The sequence below is a fragment of the Prionailurus bengalensis genome, chromosome B4 (genome assembly GCF_016509475.1).
Source record: "Prionailurus bengalensis isolate Pbe53 chromosome B4, Fcat_Pben_1.1_paternal_pri, whole genome shotgun sequence".
Classification (NCBI taxonomy): domain Eukaryota; kingdom Metazoa; phylum Chordata; class Mammalia; order Carnivora; family Felidae; genus Prionailurus; species Prionailurus bengalensis.
Genome location: NC_057358.1, coordinates 138,412,714 through 138,433,488, shown reverse-complemented (window position 1 = coordinate 138,433,488; position 20,775 = coordinate 138,412,714). Strand labels below are relative to the sequence as shown.

The 20,775-nt window shown below is 61.4% G+C and overlaps 1 protein-coding gene and 1 long non-coding RNA gene across 2 annotated transcripts in view; one reads left to right on the top strand and one right to left on the bottom strand.

The window, feature by feature from the left end:
* LOC122473693 (collagen alpha-1(I) chain-like) overlaps window positions 1-20,775 on the bottom strand; it is a 39,261-nt gene that overhangs the window by 8,245 nt on the left and 10,241 nt on the right. The window contains exon 3 of the mRNA XM_043564308.1: window positions 2,504-2,581. Coding sequence (XP_043420243.1) covers window positions 2,504-2,581 — 78 coding nt within the window. The remainder of the gene's footprint in view (window positions 1-2,503; window positions 2,582-20,775) is intronic.
* Window positions 17,955-20,033, top strand: LOC122472911. The gene is made up of 2 exons (XR_006294551.1): window positions 17,955-18,375; window positions 18,545-20,033. It is a non-coding gene; the product is annotated as an uncharacterized LOC122472911 (long non-coding RNA).

The window sequence follows — 20,775 nt, the reverse complement described above, 5'->3', positions numbered from 1 at the left end:
TCTCCCGGCTCTCTCGAAGAGCAGCAAAGCGTTTGCTGCTTCCTTCTCTCCTCACGTCTCAAGGTTAACCATTCCCGGCCAGCGCGCTGCTGCTCAGCACCAGTAGGAGGCACCGAATGAAGCCCGTCATTCTGCGTTTTGTACTTTCACTGGGACCAAAAGATCAGACGCGAGGTATTTTTTAAGCCTCAACTTCCGAGTAATTCAAGGCTGGCTGGACATTTAGCGTCAGAACAAATTCCTGCTTCTCCTCGGCCGTGGGCACCAGACTCGGGTCAGCCCCGGAGCAGGCAGATCCGGCTCCTCAGCGTGGCTCTGCCGTGGGGTGTCGGGCCCGTGACCCCAGGCCTCACTTTTCCGTGAACCCCCGTCTGTGTCAGCTTCGGGAGAACACGGCAGCCTGTGCACCCACAGGCAGCCGGGGTGCCGGGGAGGGCAGGGCCACGTCCCTTCAGAGAGCAGGCCACCACTGGGAGCCGAGCAGAGGCGCGTGGCTCCTGCCCTCACCGGGCGTGGGGGAGACACTAGGGGCTCAGTGCAGGGGAAGGGACTAGAGACGGAGGGAGCCTCCCGTGCCCAGACCTCTCCCCATTCGGGGCCAAGTCTGGGCAGACCTCAAGGAGAGCAGTACTGGGTCAGTTCAGAAAGAGCCCACTCACCAAGTCACCGTCCCCCCATAAACCTTTGGTGCCCCCAGCCCAGCGTCCTGAAGGGGCTCCATCATCCCAACAACCCCCCAGGGCCACAGGTGAGGCCAGAGCTGGGCTATTCGCAGCCCCCGGCCTCCGTTTTTAGTTGGACAGAATGGAGATGATGAACCCCACCTTGCTGGTGATGCTGGGGCTACAGGAGGGCGTGAGTGCACACGGGAGGGGCGCCCTCCCCTCTGGCCCGGGGCATGTTCTCACCCCTGCAGTGAGTGCCTGGGCTGTAAGGTCATCCTGGTGACCACTCAGGCTCTGGATGAGCACAGAGCAAGCACCTACTGTATGCATCGGCCTGGTCTTCTGTCCCCTGCACAGTATGGGGGGGTACAGGTCCTGCCCCGGGAGAGCCCGCTCCTCCAGGCCTGTCCTTCTCCGCCCACAACCCTCCCCACGTCACCTGGGCCTCGGCTACTGTGTACGGACCCCCTCGTCCTGGTCCAAAAGCCCTTCTGGCCTCCCAGGCGGGCCGGCCCTGCCTCCTTCGACCTCCGCCCACGGTCCTGGGGACACACCCTTGCGGCCTCCTGCTTGTGTCTGTCAGGACTTGGGGACTCAGGACCCGAGTCTGGTGCCCGCGTCTGTGTGAGGAGCGAACCTCCGGGGGCCTGGGTTTCATTTGGAGCCTGGAGGCTACCTGCAGCCAGCGGGACATCGGGGGATGTCGCAGCGTGCGCCCGGGAAAGCACCTGGACTAGATGGCCTTGGGCACAGCCCAGGAGGCCCTGGGGACATCTGGGACCAGCTGCACCCCAGGCCACCACCCCCCCCCCCCCGCAGCTTCCTGTGGCTCTGCTCCGTGTCTCCTCTCTTCCTGTGCCCTGCCCTGCTTTCTCTCTGCCTCCACTCTGTCCTTCCCCTTCCTCTGGTAACCCCCCCACGTCCCCCTTTCCCTCTGTCCCACGTCCTCTGGGGGCCTCCCCCTCTCCCCACCCACATTCCACCCCCCATCTCGGGCACCGGCTGGCGCCCGCTCTGCGTGCAAACACAAAAGCCCCGGGGGCCGCGTCTGCAGAGTCTTGCGGGCAAGCTGGACCTATAAACACACGAGGCCCAGATGGCAGAGGGGTCCTGAGCCCAGACACAACAGCCTGGGGTCCTCTCCACCCAGACCCGGGAGGCAGGCCTGCCCCTGGCCATGGCAACAGCGGGGGAGGGGAGGGGACGCCTGTCTGGCCCACATGGCCCCACTGACTCCCCAGGAGGCTGGAGGCAGCCGAGTGGGTCCCGCGGCCTGCACCGCGGGCCGGCTCTCAGGGGGGGCGCGGGGCGTGGGCAGGGGGCCTCTGGGCACGACAGGCCTCCGCCAGGGCCACAAGGCCGCCAGGATAGGGAGTGGCAGGCCGGGGCCCCCTCACCTGCTGAGCCCCTGAGCTCTGCCCACTCCACAGACACTTCCAACAGTCCCCAGCAGCTGGCCCGGGCCCTCCCACCACGGACCCCCGAGACAGATGGCGCCTTGCAGAAGGAGCTTCCCTTGGCTTCTGTGCAGAAGGGAGCCAGAGAGATGGGCCTGAGTCCAGCTTCCCGGGGCAAGAGACCAGGGCAAGCCCCTGGCTTCTGGCGGACCTTGGTCCCTCGGCTACGGAGAGGGGCTGGTGGCAGGTCAGGGCCGACGCTGGAGCAGGCCCAGCTGAGCCTGCAAAAACGTGAGTACCGCCGGCCCGGTCCTCTGTCCTCCACTAGCCTCCACGCGTGTTACGTGCGTGCGCGTGTCCCGCTCCAGACGTGCCCGGCCCCGGGCGGTACCTGGGGGGAGGGGGAGCCCTGACTTTCAATGTCCAAGGTGCTGCACTGACCTGAGGGTGGTGCACGGTCAGTCGTCTGAACGTCAGGGGTCACTTGCAGAACAAGGTGACGGGACGCAGGCGTGAGTCCTAGAAGGAGAGAGATGCTATGTGAGTCTCGGGAAAGAGCCCCCCAGGATACGTGCGGTGCCCTTGCCTCGACCCACCCTGCCCGGAGCGCCTGTGAGGTCACCTCAAGGGCCCCAGCTGTGACCGTGCGCCCCAAACACTGGGAACGGAACACCCCGATTTTCTGGGGTCGTCCGTCTCTGGGCCGCAAACGTGCGGACTCGGGGCCAGAGACAGACGTTCGCCATCAGCCTCGGCAAGGCCTGATGGCTTGGCCGGGGCCCCTCACTGCCTCTCTCTCAAACTAGGCTTTTCGGGTTGGGGACAGTCAAGTGACAGAGCGAGTGAGGCGCTGGCGAGGATGAGGGGACCACGGCCGTGCCGAGTGTGAGGGAGGGCCCTCCTCTCCACCCGCCCTGGTCCAGGGATTTGGGGCATCCTGGAGCGTCAGCCCCAGGCAGCTCTCTTGGGATCACTGGTGCAGAAAACGCTCCCTGAACGTCACTTCCTGCAAGGGATAGTCTTTTCCTCTTTGCTCTGAACGCTAGAAGTTCAGAGCTGAATTTACAGGTCCCCACCGGCAACCGGCAGACTTCTACGTGACTTGGCTTCTGCTAGGCCTAACTTGGATTTTCCCTCTGCCCTAATTTCTTCAGCCGTTTATTTTTATTCTTCTGCCTTGTCTATGTTGCTCGAAGCTTCAACGTAAACGTACGCACTTTTTATAGTTCTACGCCTACTTATTTATGTGGCAGGACAGAAGCAAACAGAACGTAAAACACCTTCGTTCCCTCTCTGCCCGCGTGATCAGTGGGGGCTACGTGCAGAGGCTTCAGCTTTACAAGGGGTGGGTTGTGTCTGTTCCCAAGCCAGACCCCCCACCCCGCCCACTTCTTGGCCAGAAAAAGAGGCTCCCTCTTCCGCTTCTGTTGGTGCCGAGGGGGACGCACAAGAGGTCTGGATGCCCCTTTTGCAACAGAACCCCAGGGAGAGGCCGCGGCTTCCCCGAGACCACACGGCAGCGGGGGCCAGGTGGGGCTGGGCCCCAGGAGGTTTGATCTGGATACTGGGGCCCAGTCCCCTGCGATGGTGTGGCCACTCCCGTGAGCCCTCAGGGCTGGCAACGGCTGTCCCAGGCGGAACATGGGTTTGGAGGTGCCGTTCCGGAACACTGCAGAAGGCATGGACAGAGAGCCTCGGGGGAAACAGCCAGTCTGGACCCCCGGCCGGCCCCACGCAGCCCCTGCCACGGGCAGGTGCAAACAGACCCGGGACCGCCACACAGAGCTGCTCAGATCACGGAGACCTCTCCCCACATGGATGTCTCCCCGAGGCTGTGGAACCGACTGGAAGCCTGTGGCCGTGGCCACAGCAGGCCTGGGGTCCGGCTCCCGGGGCCCGGAGACCCTCCCGGCTGCCTCAGAGATGCTGCCAACAAGGCCCCTGGCCGCTTGGGGCAGAGGCTGCCCACGAGTCCTCACGCTGGCTCAATTCACCGTCTCCCCTCCCGCAGCACCAGAACACGTAAACGGGAAATAATGGAGGGAGGGGACCGGACCCTGCTGGGCTGCAGCACGGAAAGAGCCCGGCACGGCCCAAACACCCGGAGAGTTTGCTGCCTTTGAGTGAAGTATAAACCGCTGTGCTTCTTGGCTGCGTCCCGTGTACAAAGACTTTTGTCCCATCCCCTGGGCCCTCTCACTGAAGCCACACGTGCTCTGGGATTTACTTTGTGTCCCCAACACTCCACCAGGAAGAACACCTACCCTGAGTCTTAGGGATGAGTAAACTGAGGCCGCAAAGGAGCCGTCCAGTCTGCCGGCTCGCAGCTGGGGCCGGGCGTGCCCGTCACCCCCACCGCCGCAGGTGCCGACGGTCAGAGCTGGCTCAGGAGAGTCTCTGTGCCAACAGCTTGGCCCTCCTGGCCCTCCCTGATCCCGTCTGCTTCGAGGAGGTGACTCAGAGACTCGGGCCACAGGACTGAGAGGCACGGGCACACGGCAGGCCAGGGAATCCTATGCTCTGCGCACAACTCACTTCCGCCCTGGAAGAAGGATCTCATCCACCTGCCAGGGGCCAACGAATCCCTCAGGAGCTCTGGGCAGGGTGGGTCCTGCTGCCAGAATCTTCTGAAAGATGGGCTCACGCTCCCCTCCTGGCCAGGCCGCCCACCTCCAGGGCTGCCCCCCTGCCCCGGCCCAGGACAAAGACCATCTACATGGGCCACGCAGTCCTGGAGTGTCTCCCAAAGGCCACGATGGGTCCCGCTTCCGTGGGGGTGCTCTGGGATGAGGCACGTCCCAGAAGACACAAGGTGACCGAGCAATCAGCCGGGTAGGCCCTGGGGGCACGTGGCCCCGAGAATGGGACAGGGCTCAGCGTGACCCTCCCCACCACAACCACCCACAGATGGGCCGGGGCCACCGCGCACCGCGGGCAGGTGCCGAAGCACCCGGAGGTTACCGACTGCAAGGAAAGCCTCGTCTGACCGCCCTGGTCGGGACTCCCACCCAAAACTGAGCCCCAACCACAGGCTTCCTTGCAGCCCAGCCGCACACGGCTCCAGTGTCTGCAGGGAGAGGGCCGACGGTGAGGTTGCCATCACAGTGTCTCCACCCCCCTGCTCCAGCCCTGCACTGGCACCTGCTGTCCCCTGGGCCCGGAACGTTCTCCTGCCATCAAACACCTATCCCTATACCCATCGTTCAGGTCACTCTTCCAGGGATGCCGCCTGGGTCAGAGTGGTCTGGGGGTCCCCTGCAATCAGCTCACAGAGTCCCGCCCTGCCCGCCTCCCCCAAGGCCAGCAGCTCTGCAGCAGGAACCATCACCCCTGCAGCCTCGCCCCTGCCCGGCACCCAGGATGACGGCAAGCGCCCCCCACTCTTGGAACATCGTCTGCTAGCTGGGACTCAGACGGTGTAGACAGGACTCTGGGTCTTTTCCCAGTGAGCCAGGGAGAGGACACTCCAGAACGGACGGAGCAAAACATCCGGCCCAGGGTGACTCCGAGGCCCAGCTCAGGCTTGTGTCTGGGGTCGCAGGCTCTCCGGAAGCAGGACTGGCACCCCCCGTCCGTGCATATGTAACGGGAGACCCAGTCCAACTCTCCGAAGAAAGAAACAGACCCACTCTGCCTCTGCCCCAGGCTGGGCGTGGATGGTGGCCTGGAGGAGGAGAGTCCCAGGTGCTGGTTCCCTTCCACACCCTCTTCCCCAGCCCTCTGTCAGCACCCCCAGGTTCCTGAACATGCCTAGGTTCCCATAGGCCCCTGCCCCCCAGGTGCAAGAATGTGGCTGCTCTGTCCCCTCAGGAATGCGACCTTCCTGGGACCCTTCCTGTCACCTGAGCAGGTCCTACCTGGAGCCACCAAGTGGCTCATAGCCCTCCTGGCAGAGGCCCTGGAGAGTGGGTGTCATGGGACTCTTAAGGCTGTCAGAGGCCAGAGGGGACCTGACTGCCGCTCGGTTCCCAAGGATGTGCTTGGACTCCCAGTCCCCAAATGTTGGGCGGAGCCCCAATGTCACCCCTTGACGGAGACCTACAGGAGCTTGTGAACCCGATGCCCCAACCGTACGCGGTGTGGACTCAGACCCCCGAGTCACACAGCTCTGGGTTCTAATCCTGTTTCTCCTAGCTCAGCCTCAGTTTCCCTAGCTGCAAGATGGGGCTTCTGACCTGGAGCAGCTCACCGTCCTGTTTTACAGCAGGGGGGGCCATCCCCGGGAGGGGACTGCCCTGAGACCACACGGCCCTTGTGTAGCGGGCTGGGACGCCCTCCCGGCCTCTCCTACCAGCAGGATGGGGCCCCCCGCCTGTGCACTGATGTTTGAGAGCCCCAGGCCCACCTGCCCGAGCCTACGAGATACCCCCGGGGCTGGTCAGGAAATCCCTCGGGCGAGGCTGTCTCTGACACCCTCACCGGGAGTTGATGGGACAGTTGCTCTGGGGCCCGCCCAGGGAAGGAGCCCCCAAAACAGCACCAGGGAGCCAACAGAGAGGCAGCCACTCTTCCCCCTGGATGGCGAGCAGGGCAGGGGCTCACAGAGGGGCGCTCCCACACCACCGTGCCCGCAGGCCCAGCAGTCGATGCCCCCTTTTTGCAAATAGCCCAATTCAGTCTATCCGGGGAGCTGGGGGAGGGTCCCCCCCGTGCCTGTTCTGGACGCACAAGGCGTGTGAAACTTCTGTCCTGGCAGGTGAGTCGGGCTCCAGCCGCAGGAGCAGGTGTGGCTCTTGGCCCAACCCTTGAGACACAGGAACCACACGTGGCCACGGCTGGAAAACTCTCTAGGACGGCTGCCCACGGGGGGGTGATGTGAAGCCAGGATGCCCCTTCCAACTTCAGAGCAGCACTGACAGCATGCTCTCCCCCTGGGATACTCTGTGGCTCCCATATCCTTGCACCCACTCTCCCAATGACGGCACAGAACAGAGGGCTGAGTGTCCCCTGGGGACCCACTCAGGGGAGGCCCCAGCGGGCACCGGCACACCGAGGCACTCTCTCGGTCTCCCCACCTTCACTCTGCTCGCTCCTGAGCTAGACAGCCCTTGTGTGGCCTGCCCTCGGTGCCTCTAAAAATCTGCCGAGTCCAGCGTTCCCCCTCTGGGCTGTCTGAGCCTTCCGACGCTGTCCTCCATCAACAGGCCGGCCCACGTGGTGTGGGGGGCGGGGAAGGGTGGCAGGGGCCCCCGCCTGTCTCAGGGTCACTAATGAACTCTGAGCTTGGGCCCCCAGGTTCCAGAGGTCACAAGGCAGGTTGAGGGGAGCGTGGGGAGCCGGCCAGATCTACTTTTGGGGGTACGGCTCCAGGCACAAGACCATCCTCTCTTGCCCTGTCTCCTCCTGGGACGTGGGAGACACTGCCTGCCTCCCAGAGCTGTGGCCCGCGTTTCAGGGGACAAAAGCAAAAGTCACAAGCCCGGGGCTGGCTTGTAATGATGCCTACCACTGCTCCCCTTCCGGGACCCCGGAACCACCCAGGGGCCCTGTACCGCGACCCCGTTCCCCCTCAGCGCCTGGGCCCCATGGTGCGGTCACTCGGATGACGGGGCGGCCCAGGCCACCTCGGCAGCTTTTTCTCTTGCCTTTCTGTCACCTGCAAGGCTTTGTCACAATGAGGCTGGTGCTTAAATCTTTCAGAACCAACACCAGGGCCCCACCCTGGTCCCCTCCTTGCCCATGCCCATGCCCATGAGTATCCCTGATCTCTGGAACATTCCTGTGTCTATCTGCAGGGTGGTCCGGGGGCCACCGAGGTCCCATTTCAGCTCTGGACAAGTCCCTGTGCCTCTCTGGGCCTCAGGCTCCCAAAGCGTCACACAGGGACAGCGACATACACCTCAGATTTACGCACAAGATTAGATGCGATGCCTGCTCCACACCCAGGCCGAATGGGCTCCCTGGACAGCATGATCACCACCCCTGTGCCCTGCCCCCACCCAACCACCCCCACCCCCGATGCTTTGAGGACATGTGACAACTCACTCTGGGTCATCCTGGAGAAATTCCTTCCCAGCCTCTTTTCTTACCAGTGACCAAGTCGCCTGGGGCCCGAGTGGACACCGTGCGGCAGGAGCTCGGAGCCCCCAGCAGGAACCCTGATGTTGGCCGAGCCGCAGGGCCCAGAGCCACGGAAGCCCAGACCCCCAGAGGGCTCGGCCTGCCTAGTCCACACGTCTCCTCGGCATTAAACTTGGCCTTTCTCCAAGGTCACGTGTAGGAGAAACATCCTCCCCACAAGAGCCAGTTGCTAATGAATCACGCAGAGCACACCCTCAACTTAGGTGCAGAAGTGGGAAGGAAGGAGGTCTGGCCCTGGGTCCTGTCGGACACCCAAGGCCTCAGAGGGACCCAAGACAGGCCGGGAGGGGTCAGAAGTAGGCCGTGAGCTTGCGGGCAGCCACATCCTGCGGCTTCATTGGGGTCAACACGGCCCCGGCAGGGACGTGGGGCGCCGATGGCCGGCGTGGTAAGGACACAGGAAGCCCAGATCCCCGAGGACACGGCATCCAGTGGCAGAGCCGCTGGCCCCAGGGAGGAGCCCAGGCTGCGGCGCCAGACGGGCCACGTAGAATCTTCCGGGTTCCGTGGCCTTCAGAAGCCTGGCCTCTCTGAGCCCCAGTTTTGTAGCTTAAAAAGCAGCCATTTACAGCGCCTGACATCAGAAGCCGAACGAACACGAAACTCCCGACGGCAAGTGTCGGGGCCCACGGGGGGTCTTCCCGCAGGTCAGCTGCCGACGCCACGCTAATCCCCAACTCGGTTCCGGAAAAGTGAGCCGCTCCCTGGTGAGCCTCCGTTCACACACCTGCCTTGAGCTCTACGGAGTCGGGGTTTGTCGCAAAGGATGTCAAGGTATCTTAACGGCAAGGTACCGGGCCCAGTGCTAACGTGACCACAGAACTGTTCTCCACAGACGTCCCTTCCAGACATCACGCTCTGAACGCTCCGCACGCGGACGGACGCTTGAGGACGGGCCCCGCCCCGACGCGGCAGCACAGCCACCAGCACGGGCCTTGAGGGGCCCTCACGCGCTCCCCAACCTCAGCGGCCCCTTCAGCCCCCCCCCCCCGCCAAGTCGCCTCTGCTCATTTTCAATGGCCCCAAACACGCCCCAGCCAGGGCGCCGCCTTGCCGGCCCCCACGACATCAACGTCTCTGGTTTCGGGGCGCGATATGCGGTGATGACGTGAGTCAGTGTCACCCCGGCCAGGCGGTGGCCTTTGTGGCTTAAGTGACGTTTTCCTCATTCAACAAGATCTGCGCAAGCGAGAAAGACGCAGCAGACGCTCGGCCCTCCTCTGCTGAGCCCTGGGCGGACCCACTCCCCCGAGGGGCTCGTTGTGTCACGGCGGGCTGCCTCGGCCTTTCCTCGCAGCGTCTCGACCCGGCGTGCCCTCCGGTGGCTCCATCACAGCCGCCTGGTCCAGACGTCAACGCCGGACCGTACCCGGCTGCTCCGCTTCTCGCGTTCCGGAGAGGCGTGAGGACGCACGCCTCTGTCTGTGGGCCTAGATCCTTCCCCCTTCCCCAGGGGAGACCCCCAGAAGTGGGGTCCCAGCTCGAAGACCCAGGGGCACTTGCAGACACCCGAGGCAGCCGCTCCAAACCTGGGGCCTCAGAACCTTCCAGAGACTCACCGGATGGCGGCGGTGGAGGTCACAGAGATGGTGGCAAAATGGAGGCTCAGAGTGGGGGAGGGACGGGCCCGAGCTCACACAGCAAGCCGACAGCAGAGCCGGGGAGGCGTCACCTCCCCGAAGAACGCTTTTTAAAAGGCCTTAATGGTGGGCGCCTGGGGTGGCTCAGTTAGACATCTGACTCTTGGTTTCGGTTCAGGTTACGAGATTGAGCCCCGTGTCAGGCTCTGGGCTGACAGCATGGAGCCCGCTTGAGATTCTCCACATCTCCCTCCCCTTCCCCTGCTCACACTTGGTCTCTCAAAATAAATAAACATTAAAAAAAAAAAAAAAGCCTTAATGGAAGCTGCCCCAGACCTGTCCTGGCTGGACAAAGACGCCAGGGCCCTCGGAAAGGTCTGGGCACCGATGCCCTCACTCATCACAGACCCGTGAAGACGAACGACGGGGAAGAAGAGGGGTGCGGGAGGTGCGACGGAGGCGCAGCGGGGGAAGAGGCCGGGGGGCTTTGGCATTTTCGAGGACTTCCTGGAGGAGGAGGACCCCCACAGGCCGCAACGCGACAGAGCCGTGCGGGAAATTCACGAACTGGAAACGTCCGACCTAAACAGAATGTGCCAGTACTTGCTAATGACACGCGGTGGGGAACCGACCCCAGAGCCTTCTAGGACACCTCTCACAGCCTGGTCTTCCCACCTGGAACCCCCAGAGAAGCAGCCGTGGTTTTCCCGTGGCCTGGAATCCTCCCTCCGTGGGCCGTAGGTGCTCAGGGTGCCTCCACGTGGTCTGTGGGGAGGTTAGGGTTAGGCTCACAAGCCCCTCAACTTACTCCCAGAAGGGAACATACTGGTGGGGGTGGGAGCCCGGGTGCCCCGGGCGATGAGGCCAGCCCAGTGGCTCATGCTGCTGCCCTGAGTGCAGGGAGTTGATTCACAGCCTCGGCTTCTTCCGTTTCAGTCTCTGGATCCCGTTTCATTCATTCATGAAATGTTCCCCAAGAGCCTGCCCTGTGCCAGGCTGGTGATTTTGGCCCGTCCTTCTGGAGAGGCTCAGTCTTCCAGGGCAGACACATGCCATGAGCGGATCACCCAAGCTCGGAGCCATGGGACTACAGGGCAGTGGGCAGGTGAGGAGCAGGGAGGGCTTCCAGGAGGAGGTGACGCTGTGCTGCACCGTAGAGAGTGGACGGATGGCAACGTGGAGGGACAGTCCAGGCTGCTGGACTCTCAAGTCCCCCGAAGAGGGGAGACTGGACTTTAGCCAGGAGCTGGAAGGCAACCCCACAGGGCAGCAGTCGGGGCAGACGCCTGCATGGTGATCCCACGTCCCTGTATGGGTGACACATACAGTCTAAGCTGCAGAACTGGCAGGACTTGGGCACCATCTGGGTGTGGCAGGGAGGGGAAGTCAAGGGTGAGCCTGCAGGTCAGCAGCTGGGGGACAGCCCCCAGGAATTCTAGGAGGCAGGGAGGGGACAGTTTTGGTCCCAGCAGAGGAAACCCCGCAGCGGGGGGGTGGGAGGGGCTGCCCATAGTTGGGCCCCAAAGGGCGTGCCGTCCGGGCAGCCCCCTTGGGCCAGCACCCGCCTCGCTCGCAGCCTGGCCAACGTGGCGAGCCGCGCCCTCACTTAGTTTTAGGGGGCACCCAGATCCCAAGCCGGAGAAACGCACCCCCTTGGCCTCTGCCCGAATCCGTGGCCCCGGCTTCACCTCCCCCTACAGCGAGAATGAGAGGTGACGCCTCCACCCTGGCCATCACTGCTCTATTGGGCCTGCCGGTCTGGCTTCGGCTCCTCCGTTAAGAATCCTCGTGAGGGGCTCAGCCTCTCAGGCCTCGGCTCCCCGGCTGGCGGCTCACCAGTGTCCCGTGAGGTCGCCCCAGAGAGCGGACGTCAGGGCTCGCACACAGAGGGGCTCTGTCCCCAGGACACAAAGCGGGGCCTGGGTGCTGGGCGGCGCCCGCTGGCCTCACTGCCTCCCCCACCAGCGGGTCTCCGGGGGCACGAGGGACTGAGAGGGGAGGGGCGGCAGAGACCAGAGGAGCCTGCCTGCTGGCCATAAATCACCACGCCATGCTTTATAATTATCGAGGCACTTAAGCTCCTCTCTCTTCTCTTCCCCCTTTCCCTGGGGAAATTTCCTTCACTTCCTACATTATCCCAGTCTCCCCGCAGGTCTAAATCAACCTCGGCCACGCCACGGCCTGCTTCTCGCGGCAGCCTACTTCCACGGAGGGCGGGCGGGCTGGGACGCACACGGGTGGAGGCCACTGGGATGCTGTTGTTCCAACCCAAGTCGCTCCGGCCCGGGAAAGCAAGCTGAAAACGCCACCAGGCCCATCCTCTGAGCTGCGGTGGTGACATTCCCGGTGTCGGCTGCTCCTCCCGCCACCAAGACCTGTTGGCCAACCCAGGCGGCCTCGGGCTTCCCCGGGGGAGGCAGGCCCAACGTGGAGTGGGGTCCCGGGCGAAGAAGAGGGCCAACAGCTCCGGGCGACCTTGCGAAACACCTTTCCCTGGGGCCAGGCCGGGCGGGTGTCAGCCTCCCCAGGGCGTGTGGCAATCTGGAAGGTGCAGCCTGCTTCATTCGTGGTGAGGATGCCGGGGTGGGCGGGGTTCTGATGTCGCCATCCACCGTGCGTCCAGCCCGACCCCAAATCTCGCCTAATTCCCATGTGCCTGCAGGTTTGTGTTCCTATCCCCATTTCACAGACGAGAACACTGAGGCCCGGGGAGGAAAGCAATTTGCCCCAATCATTCCTGGCTGCTGCGAAGGTCTGCCGCTTCCGAGGTGCTGGTCCTTGTACGTAAGCTGGAAAGCGTCCCCAGATGACGGTGGCAGGGCCCAGCAGGAGGCGGGTCCGGCCAAAGTCCTCAAGTTGTCCCCCATCATCTTCGGTAAAACTCCTGGCTCCTGAGAGGTGGAGGGGAAGGCAGCACCTTCACCAGGACGTCAGGCTGGGGCTGGGGGGTGCTGCCGTGGACCAGCCCTGGGCAAGCATTTCAAAGTCAGCAAGCAGCAGTGTTCTCCCAGGCCTCTCTCCCAGGGGGATGAGCCAGCCAGGTTTTTGTGTTTTTTTTTGTTTTTTTTTTAAATCTGGGTCTCATTTTCTGCCCACATTTCTGACCTCCGGAAGCCTCTCGGGTAGTTTTCCAGAGCCCTCTGGATTCTGTCACGGGCACGTTTCATGCCTCCGCTCGCCGCATTCACAGCCAGGTCGCTGCCACCCTGCAGATGCCAGGGGGAGCCCACGGGCACAGCTGCCCAGGCCCCCGGCTGTCCGCGGCCACGCCAGGCCTTCCCGAGCCCTGGGTCCATGGGCTCCCGCTGGCTCTCCGGCAGCCATCTCCGGTCAAATTCCATGACTCCTTCCCTTAAAAAAAAAAAAAAAAAATCCCTCTTTGAAAACAAACAAAAATCCCAGAACTGTGAACCAGGGAGAGCTGGTGATGCCTCGGCTTCATTTTCTCTTTCGTTCTCTCCTCCTGTCTGGCATGGCAGCTGGAGACACATTTCCACCCTCTTGTTTTACAGACGGGTAAACTGATGCCCAGAGAGAGAAAAGGGGCTTGCTGACCGCCCCCCTCCAACACACACACACACACACACACACACACACACACCGCTTCTATGGCCCAGCCAGGATGGAGCGGGGGCCTTCAGCAGCTGTTGGACCTGGGCAAGAACGGACAGAGTCTGAGCCCACAGCCGGTCAAGACAAGAGCAGTCATGGCCCTGGGCGGGACCCTGGGCCCTGGTGGGGGGGGAGAATCCCCCCAGGCCCTCACTCCACCCAGGCGGTCCTAGTCCCGTGGCCCAGAAGGCTGGAGCTCAGTATATGCAGAGAGAAACCCCGTGGGGGGGGGGGCGGGGGGGGCAAGCCTTGAACTTCAGGGGCAGGGCTCAAGGAAAGCAGGCTGGCTCTAATGGAAACCAGTCAGCGGGCCAAATGCAGCAGGAACACCCCCCTTCTCCGCCCCCCCCCCCCCCCCGTGGTTTCCATGGGGACAGAGCCCGGGAGGTGGAGCTCTGGCTCGGTGGCGGCAGCAGATGTGGCCTGTGCAGGGCTGGCGTGGGGTGGCGGGAGGGGCGGCGCTGTGCCTGGCACCAGGGCCCTGGGACGTGGCAGGCCCCGGGCTGGATGCAGTAATGAGCCTGGGGCTGTGGGTCCACCACCTCCGGGAGGCCTCCTGGACTCCTCGGGCCGGCCCTCGGTGCTCCAGGCTGACTTTCTGCTCCCTGCCCGGCTGGGTCCAGTCCCGACCCAGCACTGGGTCCGGGCCTCCTTGAGGTTGCCCACATCTGCTAACTGAGGTCCCTGTGCCCGGGAGTGGGGGACAGACACATCTGCCTGTCACGGCTCTAACCCTATCTAGCAGAGGACCGAGTACTCAACAAGGTCTGCTTGGTCCAGTCACTGGATGATGCGGTCTGTCTCCTCCCGGACCCCAAGTCAGGGCCTGGCCACAGCAGGCTCCCTAGCCTCTCCGGGAGGTGCCCGAGACAATCGGGTGTCCTCTGAGCAATGCTGAGACCCACTGAAACTTGTGGGACCAGCGGCACAAGAGCCACAGCAGCGACCACATGAACAGACAGGGCAGTGTTTCTTAAGCACGACATGGTCCCCATGCACCTGCAGAGAGCCACTTTCACGAGAGCTCATCCTGGCCCACATACGGCACCCCAGCACCTCTGTCCTGCCCTGACCTGAGGGATCCCCCCTCCAGCTGAGACCCCTGCCACGGAGCAGACTCAGCAGGTGCCGACGTGCACCCCCCCCCGCCCCCCACCCGGCTCCCGTCTGATCCACCTTATCCACGTTGGCACAAGGTGCGGGTGTTTCCGTGAGAAAGGGGCCCAGGCCCATCACAGACGCGGTGCTGTCTGCTACCAGCCCCAACGTGAAGAACCTTTGAAAAACCCCAGCTCGTCATCTACACCGCAGGCTCCCGGCACAATGGAAGGGTATGAATTTGGCACAGAGCGGAAAGGGCCATTTTGAGAACATCAAAGGCTGCAAAATGGTCTTGCCTGTTCCAGGTTTCTACAGCCCCCAAAGGTTTTTATTCTCAGTGTCTGAGTGGCGAAGTCTGCAGATCACCTGGGCCTGGTACGTTTCCCTGCTCTAGGCCCTAAGAACACGGACAGCAAGGATGACAGCCTGACCTCCCCCTTCCCATCGCCTCTGCCACACTGGGCACTGTCTGGGGCCAGCCAGAGACGGGTCCTTGGGACCTCCACGACCAGCTCGACAGGGTCTGTAGCAGGGAAGGGACAGAGGCAATCCTGGCTCTTCCTGGGGGCAAAAGAACTCCAGCGCAAAGGACAGGTCCCTCCTAGCACTGCGTGTCTTAGGGAGAACCCACCAAGGTCAGCAACCACAAGAAGCAAATAATAAACAGGGATCCGGCACCCAGGTGTTCCCACCCGACGAGGGGAGAGCGTGGGTCCCGTGGTCAGAGAGCCGAGGCAGGCGCAGGCTGTCCCTCACTAGCTGTGTGACGCTGGGGACGTTTCTTGGCCCCTCTGAGCCTCGGTTTTCTCACACAGAAAATCGCTAACACTAACACCCACCTTCCACACCAGCAGGGCCCTCGGCCACCCTGTCTACACCTATTCCAGCACCAGAACAGCACCGGCACCGGCTGGCTCTGACGGGACGTTAGCATGAAATGGAACGAGGCAGACTGTGCATTTTAAAATGGATGCCGAGGGGCGCCTGGGTGGCTCAGGTCGTGATCTCACAGTTTGTGAATTCGAGCCCCGCACCGGGCTCTGTGCTGACAGCATGGAGCCTGCTTGGGATTCTCTCTCTCTCTCTCTCTCTCTCTCTCCCTCCCTCCCTTGCTTGCTCTCTCTCAAAACAAGTAAGCTTACTAAAACAAAACAAAACGAAACGAAATGAAATGAAATAAAATAAAATAATAAAATAAAATAAAATAAAATAATAAAATAAAATAAAATAATAAAATAAAATAAAATAAAATAAAATAAAATAAAATGGATGTTTAAAAAAAGAGGTCAAAACAGCCAGCCCTGGGCCTGGCACTTAGTGGGTCCACAAAAGATACTCCCCCAACCCCCCAGGAACTGAGTCTCGTGCGCAGCATCTGAGGGGAGCCCAGGGTGGTCCCCAACTCTCTCTCCAGTGGACCGAGGCAGGGGTTTCTGCCGCTCTGGGTCCCCCCGCTGGTCCCGCCCGAGCCAGTCTCGCTCTCCCTTCCCCTGGCAGCTGCCATCCCGTTCCGGCGCGGCATCCGCCAAGGTGGAGCCCACACGCTGCCTGGCCCGGGAGCGCCCACCTGGAAGCCGCCTCCCAGAGCCCCCGCCGGCACCGTCCCACAGGCTGGGCAGCCCCGGGGGGACGGCCGTCCAAGCGACACTCCATCTTTGGGAGGGGGCAGAGCTCACCTCTGGTGCTGGAGCCCCCCGGACTCAGGCCGGAGATCCTTGAGGCCCCCCCAGCAGGCGCCGAGAGCCTCCGCAGGTCCCGGCGTCGGGCGACTTACTGTTTGCGTGACCGCAACCGCGAGGGCTCGAGCTGGAGGGCACCTTCTCCACCCCGCAGAAGCCCCCACGCCCCGCCCCCACCGCCCCGGGCCGCCCCCGCCACGTCACACGTGCCTGGGCACGGCCGGCGGGCGGGGGGCCGCCCGCCTGGGCCCTCCACGGCGGGCTCAGGTGGGAGCCCTCGTCCTGCTGAGCGGAAAGCAGCTGCCCGACCAGGCGGCTGTGGCGGGAGGGAACAGCAGGAACCGCGTCTGCCTCCAGGACCCCTCCGCCCACGCCTGGGCCGGAAGTGTGGGCACACCCACTGCAGGAATCCCGGGGCAGGGCCGGGCTCCCAGGAAACTGGGCCAGAGGCTCCCTCGCACACACTGGAGCAGCCCAGTCCCCGCGGCCCCCACCGCTGCTCCCTTCTGGGGTCTCCCATCCGGCCAGGGGCGCGGGGCCCCGAGGCCTTTCCCCAGGGCCCACCCGCCACCGCTCCCCATCAAGGGGAGAAACGGCAGGTGCCATCATCACACTGGATGCCCCCGGCAACCTGCGGGGAGGGTTCGTCCCCTTGCTTTACAGATGGGGAAACTGAGGCTGGGACGGGCACGCGGCTCACCTGAGAACCCAGGCCTCTGGTCTCCACCTAAGAGGCCCCAAAGAGGGGAAATACAAACCCAACTTTTCGGCTCTCACCTGCCACCGCGGACCGTCTCCCGAGTCTGATGCGGTCTCATCCGCTTTAAAGACAACCAAGGCCTGCAGTAAGAATCCTCCTCCTCGAGGCCTCTTGTGTCCAGAGGTGCGCAGGCCGCGCACGCGGCCTCATCAAATCCCCCCAGTCCCCACCACGGTACCCGTGGGGCAGCTGGGCCCGTAGACCTTCTCGGTGTGGCCCCCGGGCGGCCCGAGCCCGCACTCAGGTGCACACACACACAGACACACGCAGACCCGCCCGGGGAAGACCAGCCCCGCTGGCCATTTCTTTCGGGAGGGCCGCCAGCGCGCCAACAGGCCCACCCCTGGGCCTTCCGGCCGCTCCCCTCCCTCGGCCGCCTTCCCGGATCCTGTGCTGGGCCTGCCCGTGCCGCCATTTCCTCTCCCGGGCCCGGAGGCTCACTTCCACTCCTCGGAGTCTGCAAATGGCCGGTGCCCGGAACAGCCTGTCCCTCGGAAGAGCCCGTGCCCTGCCGGGCCAGGTCCCAGAGTGCAGCCAGCCCGGCCAAAGGGCCTTCCTTCACCTCCCGGGAGCCGGGTGGGCGCCCCGGGCTGGGGACGATGACCCATCACGGTGGGGCAGTGCAGCGCCTGGCGGGTATCCCCGGGGGTGGCCCACGGGCTCCATGGCTCACTGAGAAGCCACGGAGAGCGCCTGCCTCGAGGAGACACGGTGCCTCCAAAGGCCAGCCCACCTCCGGAAACCACCGACATATCAAGAGAAGCACAGGACCGTGTATGTGTGCACACGCGTGTTACATGCGTATGACACGCGTGTGCACGGTGTTGCAGGCACAGGACACGCGTGTGTGTTACCTGCACACACCGAGGTGCGCACACGCTGGCAAAGGCTTGCGGTCCCCACCTGACCACTGTGGGGACCTGCAGAACGAACATGGGCTTTGGAGGACGGCGGGCCTGGGTCGAACCCCATCCCAATCTTCACCAGCTAGTTGAACGCGAGGGCTCCGCTTCGGGCCCAGCGCCTCCCCTGGCTGAGTGGAGCCGGCGAGAACCCCCGCCCGGCAGGCATTTCTGAGACTCAGAAATAAACCAAGGACTGCCAGCAGGTATGGGGTGCTCTCTGTGAACCGAGCGCCGTGCTAAGCGTGCACTGTGCGTGTTCCTCCGAGGCGGGGACACTTACTGTGCCCACTTTACAGAGGAGGAAACGGGGCCACGGAGAGACGAAATGGCTTGCCTTGGATCAACACAGCCGGGAAACGAAACCGACTGGGTCTGAGCCCCAGCCTCAGGCCCAGAGCTCACGCTCCTCTGTACTCTGCTTTCTCGAATGGGAAAGGTGCCCAGCGTGGTACGGGCGCCCTGGGCGCGCACTGCTCCCAGCACAACCACCATCACCTTCGCTTCTCTGCCGTTGAATCGCAGGGCAGGGGCTGCTCTGCCTTGCCGACCTTTAAGAGCACCCAGACCGGCATCAGCCACGTTCTCGGAGCTGCTGGTAAATACGGGTCTGATGCGGGCACAGGGGTAGACAGGCTAAAAGACCAAACGGGGAACGCAGGAAGAGGTGGGAGCAGAATCGCTAGAGAAAGCGGCTCCCAAGGAGCTCCGGCAAATTTCATCCGCTTTACACTCTTCCTGTTATTTCCCAACACCTCCACCAACAGGTACTTTTCCTTGAAATAAACAAGCCACAACAAAGCACTTCTATTAACGAATGGAAGGGGCCTCGGGGAGCCCGCAGAAGACGGAGGAAGGAAGCACCCGTGTCTCTCTCTTTCAGGTTCGGCAGCGAGGGAAGGCGGCCTCAGCGGCTGGGAAGGGCAGAGCCTGAACCCAAAATTCGGAAAAAGCAGAAGCAATCACTTGAAAATGAGGCGGGGAAGGGGGGCGTGGGGAAGAACCCTCAGAACCGATTACATCATAACGTGAGCAAATTCACAAAATAAACAGTCACCGTTTTCAAATTACGGTGGCCGTAAAACTTCTCTGTCCTCACGTGCGCTGATGGCCAATGAATTCTGCACCTCGTTATCTTGGTGAGATTATTTTTTTTTTTTCAAGTTTACAGCTACTCTTTGCAGTTCACCTGTTGAACGTTTTTGGGGGGGGGTGGGGAGGGATTTAAATGTACCTTTAAACCAGGCAAAATATTTATTATGTGATTTTTCATAAACATCCCCAAATAAATTTATGTCAGCCTATACAGAACAGCTAGAGATTTCATGAAGATCTCAAAATCTAAAGTCCCAAACCCCGTAATTTTGAATTTTAATCTAGCGTTAACCCCGTTCACACTGCCACACAAAATAAAAATTGGTAATTAATTAAAGCACTTAAGGTCCGTTAACGTAGGGCATTGGGAGTCTTAAAAGGCAAAGACAAAGACGAAAATTTAAATTATCATCTAATGACGGTGAGGGTGTTTCCTCTACCGAATTGCTCAGGGCACCGTTTCACCACACAAGCGCAACTTGTTTATTTTGACCTCGGTTCTTTGAAATTGTCGACTCCACAATTGAAATATGCTGTGTGTTCCAACAAGGACCCAGCAGTCGTAATGACAGACCAGCCCATCTGTGTTGTGAGAATGTATAATTTCAGCCTATAGTGGAATTTATATAGAAGCGATGATAGGAACACTGACTGCTCTGTGTGGTACTTTCCCAAAGGAAAAAAAAAAAAAAAAAAAAAACGCACAAAACAACAACAACAAAAAAAAAACAGCCAAGAAGAAATGGGTGCCGTGAAGAAGGCTGATATTTTGCCCGATTCAGGACACAAAAGGTTCCATGGCATTTTCCTGACTTGGGGATGGGGGGAGGAGGCAGAATGTTATTACCCAAGTTGAAAAGACAAAGATGGTGACCGATTACGCATAACCACCCCACTCTGCTGGAAAACGTGTTATGCGTACACGTTACAACCTTTAGGTGAACAGAATCTCGGTGGAAAATACTAACTCAGGATGAAAATGCTCATCTGCGGAAATTAATTGATTTTATGCTACTTGCCCTTACTTCCGAAAAGGAGATGAAGTCACGTTCAAGGAAATCAGACTGTTGTTCCAGGACTTGGGATTCCAGGCCTGTTTACCTACACTGATTACACCAAAAAATAAAATTTGGGGAGATGAGGCGTGGGCAGCTAGCAAAAGCATAAATTCTTTAAAAACGACGGCCCCTCCTTCCCCCCGACCCACCTCTCTCCACTCTCGACTCTTTCGCGTCAGAATTTATGACACTCTGGTTTTTTCCTATGACTCGTGTTTTGTCGCCGGTGTCTAATTTGGTGCTTGCTAAATATTCGTGTGGAATGACCCTCCGGCTGGTAGCAGCAGAACGTGGCGTTCCACGCTCACAATCGTGGAAATGTTTTAATGATCTCCGCTATATACGCCTGTCTCTACAGCCCCAAACCTCCCGTATCGACTGCTGTCTAATCTAAGAACAAAAGCAGCCGTAACAGTCCTTGTGTGAGCTCAGCTCACTTTTATATGTGGTCGTGTCTGCCCCGGCCGCCTGCTCAGACCCACACAAACAGGGCCCAACGCCTCCGAATTAGGAAAACAAAGATGTATTTACGTGGGAAGTTTCTTCTCAGTTGCAATTCAGAACTTTCTGGGCCTGGTTTTCCATTTTCCATAAATCAAGACCCCAGCTACCCCCAAACGTTGGGGGGGGGGGGAACCCAGGCTGCATCTGTGGGCACTTCCGTCAGCCTGCCGGAGGATGGAGGTGATTCGCAGCTGAACTCTGCAAAGCCCACCTTTTAAATGAAAAGGTTCAGCAGTTCTGAAGGGTCGGGGACCATCACAGGAACTCGGGCAAGCACGGAGTTCAGCTCTTGGACCGTGGCGGCAGCGTGGCCTGGGGACGCAAAGGTCTTCCAGGGACTC